The 8,369-nt window shown below is 29.4% G+C and overlaps 3 protein-coding genes across 6 annotated transcripts; 1 reads left to right on the top strand and 2 right to left on the bottom strand.

The window, feature by feature from the left end:
* Window positions 1-19: 19 nt before the first annotated feature.
* Window positions 20-2,904, bottom strand: LOC114871316 (T-cell activation inhibitor, mitochondrial). 2 transcript variants are annotated; one of them, XM_029177064.2, is made up of 8 exons: window positions 2,722-2,904; window positions 2,530-2,644; window positions 1,843-2,237; window positions 1,449-1,761; window positions 1,233-1,333; window positions 1,029-1,190; window positions 742-873; window positions 20-676 (listed from the first exon to the last, which is right to left on the bottom strand). In XM_029177064.2, the coding sequence occupies exons 1-8, from the start codon at window positions 2,742-2,744 to the stop codon at window positions 442-444; spliced, it is 1,476 nt and encodes a 491-aa protein (XP_029032897.1). In that variant the 5' UTR covers window positions 2,745-2,904; the 3' UTR covers window positions 20-441. The 2 variants fall into 2 exon arrangements, with proteins under 2 accessions (XP_029032897.1, XP_029032906.1); XM_029177073.2 differs by having other exon boundaries at window positions 1,029-1,172; window positions 2,722-2,900.
* Window positions 2,905-3,099: 195 nt separating this feature from the next.
* On the top strand, window positions 3,100-6,682 carry LOC114871325 (equilibrative nucleoside transporter 1). The gene is made up of 11 exons (XM_029177085.2): window positions 3,100-3,667; window positions 3,757-3,903; window positions 3,973-4,054; window positions 4,129-4,304; window positions 4,385-4,479; window positions 4,556-4,606; window positions 4,688-4,920; window positions 5,094-5,331; window positions 5,409-5,494; window positions 5,568-5,767; window positions 5,835-6,682. The coding sequence occupies exons 2-11, from the start codon at window positions 3,764-3,766 to the stop codon at window positions 5,944-5,946; spliced, it is 1,413 nt and encodes a 470-aa protein (XP_029032918.1). The 5' UTR covers window positions 3,100-3,667; window positions 3,757-3,763; the 3' UTR covers window positions 5,947-6,682.
* Window positions 6,660-8,325, bottom strand: LOC114871335 (protein-L-isoaspartate(D-aspartate) O-methyltransferase). Of its 3 annotated transcripts, none has more exons than XM_029177116.2 (6): window positions 8,255-8,325; window positions 7,733-7,828; window positions 7,452-7,591; window positions 7,147-7,372; window positions 6,992-7,077; window positions 6,660-6,923 (listed from the first exon to the last, which is right to left on the bottom strand). In XM_029177116.2, exons 2-6 carry the CDS (start codon window positions 7,791-7,793, stop codon window positions 6,750-6,752), a joined length of 687 nt encoding a protein of 228 aa, XP_029032949.1. In that variant the 5' UTR covers window positions 7,794-7,828; window positions 8,255-8,325; the 3' UTR covers window positions 6,660-6,749. The 3 variants fall into 3 exon arrangements, with proteins under 3 accessions (XP_029032949.1, XP_029032940.1, XP_029032932.1); XM_029177107.2 differs by lacking the exon at window positions 8,255-8,325 and adding an exon at window positions 8,040-8,248; XM_029177099.2 differs by lacking the exon at window positions 8,255-8,325 and adding an exon at window positions 8,160-8,231.
* Between the last annotated feature and the right edge of the window lie 44 nt (window positions 8,326-8,369).

Consider the following 8,369-nt stretch of genomic DNA (forward strand, 5'->3'; position numbering starts at 1 on the left):
GAAGAAATTTCAACTTCAATTTAGAAAATAGTTTGATTCTTTCATTTATTTGTATGCAATGTATTTATTGCTTAACTACACGATTGTACAAAATATTTCTTCTTTTCTCAACTATACAATGTACATACTAAGATTAGTTACAGAAAAACAATTGCAATTAATATGCAAATATATTTTACAGAGTATTATAAATCATTCTTTGTTATTAATTGTACTGCCAAAGCAATAGTAAAAGGATTTATACCTTTACTAAGTTATTCTTTTATCTTAAGCATATGTAAAGTTTTCATAAAAATATCTACCATTTCTGTATCATATGTTCTGTACATTATTAATTGATTACAATTCATAAAATTTTTGGAAATAGTTCTGTTAATCGGCATAATGATACAAAATATCAACAAATTAATGTTGGTATTAATTACTATTTTACATTGAAACCTAAAGTTTCCAATCCCATGGTATACATAAAACACCATCGCTCATAACAGAATAATAATGTGTCACCCAAAGCATGACACCTTCCAACAATGGGGCTAAAACGTTTTTGTGCAATAATAAACGTTCGCAACATTGTATCATTAAGTCTGGAGTGATACTATCATCTTTGTTCAGAACAATTAAACCCAGTTCTTTAACAGCCTTATCATGAAGCTCACGTTCGACATGTTTGATGCTGCAATAAAATAAGATACAAAATAAAATAGAAACTGTTCCAAGATATTTATAAGATAGTCTTACTTGTTATAATGATGTAATCTTTTCGAGGCTTCTTCTAAGTTTTCAGTAATGAAATTTACTAAAAGAAAACTTGGACACGAAGATGGAACTATAAACTGTCCAGTAGGAGAGAGCATTAAAGGTCCTGCTTCACTGAAAGTAAACCTCATCTTAGTATATATATTTCACTTCGATATTATATTGCATTATACTTACAAAGATGTTAAATTAACCATGTTTATCAAATACTTACAAATTAACTGAAAGTAAACATACAAGAAACTTTAAGTACTATACATAATACTAACGCTTCAATCACAATCTCATAAGCAGATAATTTCTCGGGCCAGACTTTTGGATAATTTCGTCGTCCTCGGTAATCCGAGAGGGTTGTAGTAAGTTGTCGAAGTTGCCGTTCATACTGACTAACCATTACTTTTGGCATGAATTTCCTGCACATATAGAGTACCCTGAGCCTTACCGTCATTCAATTAATGTGTTGTATTACGCACCGTCGACCAACTTTAATGTCGAGAAGTACTTGTGAAACTGCCTTCTCAAAAGCTGGTAATCTAAACAGTACGACATCATACTTCCGGATATTTTTAATTAGCTGTAAAACAAAAATAACATACCAGCTGTTAAATATGATAACATTTGTTTGATTAAATCTATTTAATAAAATAAAAACTAATAAATAGGATACAAGTTTTATAATTCATTCTTACATCAAGCCAATTGTGTCTGACTTCACCTGAATTCAACATAACATTTCCCTCTAGACTAATGCCTGTATCATTGGCAAAAACAAGTGTTCTGTTTTTGAGTACTTGCATTGGTTCAGGATGATGTTCGGCTAATGCCTTGAAAGCTAATAAACATCCTCTATAGTGAGCTATGTTCCATCCACAATCCCATACAATACTGTTTAGACCTAATTCAGAGCATAATATTTTTTCTAACTTTTGTACTTCTTCGCGTATGGGTCTACATGCTTCCAACTTCACATGTACTACATTAATATGTTTGTCCAAGTATGCCCTAATCAACAATCATCAACTATGTAATTAAACACGTTTAACAGAATGTTAATTATTTACATAAAAACACTGATAATCTTACTTAAGAGTATCTGGTTCTAAATTAATTTTTCTTCTCATTATAATAGATGCATAAATGGGATCATCTTCTAATTCTGAAAAATCTATGTTTTCTCCAGAATATCCTTTTCTTTGCCAAAATCTTGATTTATATTTTCCATTTTCTGATGGTTTTTGTTCTTCAATCTGATCCACAAATGTGGTTGGCAAATCGCATGTCTTTAGAATAGAAAGTATAGTTCTTCTTAAGTCCTTATCCTTTAACTGTATTTGTACTAAAGTGAATTTACCAGCTTTGACTTCTTTCTCATCTTTTGATCTTAAATAAAATGGTAAAGTAATAGGTCTTATAGGTCTTTGCTGTTGTAAATTCTCAATGACAGAACTTAATTGTTTTAGAGAATTTTCATTTACTGTCTGAAACAATCAAGATTTTAAACAAATTAAAATCATATTTAACATACATTTGATATATTCTTTATTTAATCAACCAACAAATATCTTGTATTCAGTTTATTTATACCTGAATATTATGTGCATTTACCTACATATACATAGCAATTATTGCACTTCCTTTGTTCTATAAATAATTCTTAACATAATAAGACAATAAACTGCGTTGCTGAGGCTTAATCAATTTAAATCGCTTTCACTTTACAGACTTGCTTTTTATAAGTTACCTAAAATCATTATAATTAACTGAACTTACTCTTTGTGTAGGATATTGCCCAAAAAGGTCAGGGTGAACTGTAAAGTAAAAAGGTCGAAGTGCGGTAGATACCTCACCCGTACTCAAAGCTCTTACCGCATCTCTCCTGCAAAAACTATTAAAAAAATTGTTATCAAGCCACTACTTGGATCTATTTGTACCATTCAAACTTAATTAAATATAGCTATTTACCATCTTCCTAATGCACAATACATTTTTCTAGTTCACCGTAATGTCATCACACGTCCATATCACGCAAAAGTTTACGAGTTGAAATGCGATATTTATCGCATTTGCCACTCATCAAACTTACTAAATGTACTACATTAGTATTCAAATAACAATTCTCTATTTTGTTAGTCGTAGAATATAATCTTTGAGATATATAATCTGCATAAAGTCTAAATATATGGTGTATTTCTTAGAAAATAACTCTCCTCGCAATGCGACAATATGCAAACTCGTATAACATTGGACTTGAACCTCTTCTTTGTGTCTAATCAATGGTGAGATCTGTATATGTATAGCGTGTATAGATACACTATACATATGTGTTAGTTGGTATATGTTTCGATAATCATAAATAGAGCATTACATACAATCAGTCGAATAATCATGCTATCCTAACTAAAGCTGAATGTTCCTGAATAAACATTGAAATTTTAAATATTTTCTTTTGTTCCTATCACAAATTTATGATGCATCGCATTCTTTTAAGAAACGTCATTACCAATTGGCGGGCTGTACTTGGTTTGTGTACTACACCAGCTGTTTTTGCATTTATGATGTAAACGAGTAGTAAAGAAAGAAGTTACAGTAGGATTATTATAAGGCTAATGCTACGGTATTTACTTTTTGTATCTGTGCTTAGTCACAGGTGGCCAAGGAAATGTATTATATACGGCATCGAGTCTCTTAAAGACTCTGGCACAGTAATATGTTAGAGGTATTGCCATTTGCTTCCCAGATGTGGATTGCTAAACATAAATTTTACTAAAGTTTCAAAATGTGCTGAACGTGAGACAGTTTAAACAAAGTGACATTGGTTCTTATTTGCAACCATGTAAATGGTTATTATACTCTAATTACATGTAAATTACAGAGTGGCATATATATAGATAATTTTCTATGTAACCTTGTGAGTAGAAAGAGAAAGTTGTTAAACATTTTTACCTATTGTATAATTTGTATAAATTTTAATTAAAATTTTGATCTTTTAATTTTCAGTTTAACCATGTATCCAATAAATAAAAGACCTTTGTTAGGAGGTTCGGACAGCGAATTTGAGGATGATTTAGAAACTGAAGTTGATGATCCAAGTATTTCTGTGCCAGATGAAAAGCCATTTTTAAAACAATATGAACCTAGCGATAGGTAATTTTCAGTTAGAATAATTCAATTGTTTGCTATATAATATGCTTTATGTATTTCTTTAATGTTTAGGTATAATATTGCATATATTGTTTTTTATTTACTTGGGATGAATATATTAATTCCTTGGAGTTTTTTTATTACTGCTGAAGATGTAAGTAACTGATATATCTTATTATTTAGCATCATTGATAGTGTATGATTGAGTTTGTCTAATTTGTTTTATAGTATTGGATGTATAAGTTTAGAGAAATACAAGAAAATTCTACGCATATTAACTATACTCATGTAGAAAATTTAGAAAAGAAAACTGACCTTCAAGCTAGTTTTACATCATATCTAAGTGTAGCAAGTGCATTACCAAATACATTGTTTCTAGTCATAAATGCATTTATCAGTAAAAAGTAAGTAAATTATATACTTTCAACTACACGATACTAGTAATAGAACGACTATATCAACTTTTCAATTTATAAAATAATAGAATTCCCCTGAGGACAAGAATGGTTGGCTCACAGTGTATAATACTGTTACTTTTCATTGTAACAACAGTATTTGTTAAAATAAATACAGACAAATGTGAGTTACAAAAATAAAAATGCTAAATATTACTGTGTATTGAACTTTTAAAGTAAAATTCCAATTTCATTTCTAGGGCAAGGCACATTTTTAATTATTACTTTGACCACAGTAGCATGCGTAAATTGTAAGTACATACATGATATTTGAAATACCAATAAATATTTCAACATGTAAATTAGGGAACAATATCGATATTTTTTTATAGCTGCAAGTGCAATTTTTGGAGGAAGTTTAATGGGTGTTGTTGGTCGTTTTTCTCCCAAATATATAACTGCTATGTCAAGTGGTCAAGCTCTTGGAGGAATTTTCACTGCTATAACAGAGATATGTTCTCTTTGGATTGGTGCTAGTCCTATGCTTTCAGGGCTAGTATATTTCATTATTGGAGATGTTATCTTGTTTTTATCTCTGATTGCATATGTAATGTTGGAAAAAGCAGTAAGTAATTCAACATTTTAATGAACATAGAATAATGATATTTATCATACAAGTGTTTTTAATATATAAGTAGCTTATGGTAATAACACAGACATGTATTGATAATCTGCTTTGAACTTTGAATAGAAGAATTAAACTGTGTCATATAAATCGTATCTATACTTTCTGCTTAGGCATTTTTTAAACATCATATGGTGGAGAGATTTCCTGACAGTGTAGAAACAGATTATTCAGTAACTGGAGAAGTAACTTTTCCACACGGCACAACAGTATCTTATACTCGTATTGTTAAAAGAATTTGGCACTATGGTATTACTGTATTCTTAGTATTTTTCGTATCACTGTCTGTATGTCCAGCAGTTACTGTACTGGTAGAAAGTCAAGATAAAGGCAAGGGTTATGCATGGAATGGTAAGTTTCAGTATTAAATCTTATATATACAGTTTTTAAATTATTAACATTTATATATATATATATATATTTTGCAGATATCTATTTTGTACCTGTGGTGACATACCTCATTTTTAGTTCTGGTGATTATGCTGGAAGAATATTATCAGGCATATTCCAGTGGGTATGTACAAAAAATATTCTTTGTTCAAAAATATATTTAAAGGTAATATTTAATGAGTTATATATTTTTTTAGCCAAAAAATAAACCCTGGCAGGTGATATTTTTAAGTCTGATAAGAGTAATCTTTATACCTGCTCTTATGTTTTGCAATGCACAACCTAGATATAATCTTCCTGTTTACATTCATAATGACTTTTATTATATTTTAATAACTATTGCATTTGCCATTAGCAACGGTTATCTGTGTAATTTGACATTTATTTTAATTCCTACGTAAGTATTATAGTATATATTAATGAGTTAAAATTTGATACATTTTGTAATGAAACTTTTGAAATAGAGTTGTAGATTCTCAAGAAAAGGAAATTGCCTCTGCTATGATGGGAGCTTTCCTTGGAATGGGATTGGCATCAGGTGCAGCACTTAGTTTGTTTATGGTTAAAGCGCTTTAACCATTATGATTAAAAGAGGCAAATATGAAAAAATGCAGGCATTCATCTCACTGCCTATTGCATACTTAAAATAAACTAGGACCACAGGACACAAAGTCCAATCACATTTAAATAATACAGTTATTTGATATTTTATAATAAATTGATAACTGCAATGTTTGACACATTACAGTAAATTATTTTTTACGTATTTCTTTAAGGAGTTAAACTTGACCATTCCATGAATACTTAAATTATGTTATGTATAGAATGGAAATAATTGTATGTCAAATTATATGTAATACATCTGATACATATAACATAGAGAATGAATGAATTATATAAAAAAATGTAGTTCTAGTCATCATACATTTCCGTAATGTATTTATTTTTAAGCATTCAGAGTACAATAAATTATGACAAGTAACTCATACTATATACAGAATAAATTAAAGACAGTATAAAAATACATAAGAGTAGTTTGTACTTTATTATATACATTAATAATAAAAAGGATAGTAATATATTCCTATCCTTATAACTTATTGCATTTCTGAATCGAAATAATATATTTCACTAAATATAAATAAACGTTATGTCGTTTTTTGAAGATTATAATTCGAAAATATCAAAAATGTACACTATTTTAAAAGGTTTTAAGCTTATGATTGTATTACATATAATGATTGTAACCTAAAGCTTTCTTTAATTTTTAAAACAATTGACAGCAAATATACAGCTAAAGTTATGTGCTTTATTTAGTACTTTCTTTTACTCACATTTACAACAGAAAAACTGCTCACTTATTGGAGCAAGCATGAACTTCATGAAGGATATTGCTTGCTTTTACTTGTTAACGGAACGAAAACAACGCTTGTAAGCGATTTTTTCATAATTTTTCCGTCCATTGTCTTATCAACCTGTACCAATGTTTGGTCTGAATTTTCTGGACCCATCGGTAATACTAAACGTCCTCCAGGAGCTAGTTGATCAATTAACTACATAAAAAATGTCACAATTAATTTAATGAATACTATATTAATTGATAAAAACAAATTTTCCTTACAGCTTGTGGCATTTCTTTAGCTGCAGCTCCTACATGAATAGCATTATATGGTGCTTTCTCAGGATATCCTAATCTTCCATCTCCAACTAGATCAATAAATGTTTTTTATATAAAAGGATTCAATTGATTTACAAAATATTTAACTAGATACTTACCAACTAATTGAACTCTACCACTTTTAAGAAGCTCTGGATTATCCCTTTGAATGTTTTGGGTAGCAAATGATTTAAGTTCAGGAATATGTTCAATGCCCACAGCCAAGCCATTTGGTCCCAACATCATTGACATACATGCTGTTAAATATCCAGAACCAGAACCAACATCTAATGCTCTTGCACCATCGTGTAATTTATCTTCAAGTATTTCTAAAGCATATGCATGCTGAAACATTTTGAAATTGTATATTCTTCCTGTATAAATTATATTATGAATAAATCAATTTATTTAAAAACATATATACCATATGAGGAGCACTTATAGTTGCACCATAACCAATTGATTGTGGAGAATCTATATATGCATAGCTAGGGTGAGTATAATTTGCTCTATCTACAGCAGACATTGCTTCATAAACTCGATCAGATTTAATTACTCTTGATCCTAAGATGAAAAAGTGCATATTTTCAAATATATACATATTTACCTATTAATGTACATATACATTTGGTTTTCTTTATTCAATAACATCTAAGAACAATAAATCAATATAAAACTTATAATAAGTGTGTTAATATCACTTACTCTTAAGACTTTGTATAAGATCATGGTTACTTTTTGCATGAAATCTTCCAGACCAAGCCATTTCATATGCAAATTCGGAAAATAATAAACTTAGTACTATAAAAATAAAAAACGTCAGATAATGGGACTGAATTTTGAGGCCGTATATCGCAACACGATGAAACACTCAACAATTTTTCATTATATGTACAACGACTTGCAACGTTTAATAGAAATGTCAATTTTAACAAATATTATACAGCTGTTTTCTTCAAAGAATGAAATAAATGTAATGTTATAGATGTTTATAAATATTTAAATAATTAACAAGTAAATTGAAGCCGGCCGTGATCAACGTCTGCTTCTCGTTAGAACAGATATCAATTGTCTTCTATATAAACACAAATACGGAATTTTATAAATACAGAATTTATCAATAGTTGCATACAATACATTAATTTGCAAACACAATAAGCAATCGTTGCGCTATTGCAAACCGCAGATCAAACAGAATAGCTTGTAATAGATGAATACGTCACTAACCAACTTAAATTTAGTAGCAAGCCAAGTGGGCTATTTACGTTCTTTTTGCCAAAGGTTACACTGTTGCTATAATCAATTTCTATTTTATCGACGGTGATAGTTCGTTTATAGTATT

This window comes from Osmia bicornis, chromosome 3 (assembly GCF_907164935.1).
Source record: "Osmia bicornis bicornis chromosome 3, iOsmBic2.1, whole genome shotgun sequence".
In the NCBI taxonomy this organism is placed as follows: Eukaryota; Metazoa; Arthropoda; class Insecta; order Hymenoptera; family Megachilidae; genus Osmia; species Osmia bicornis.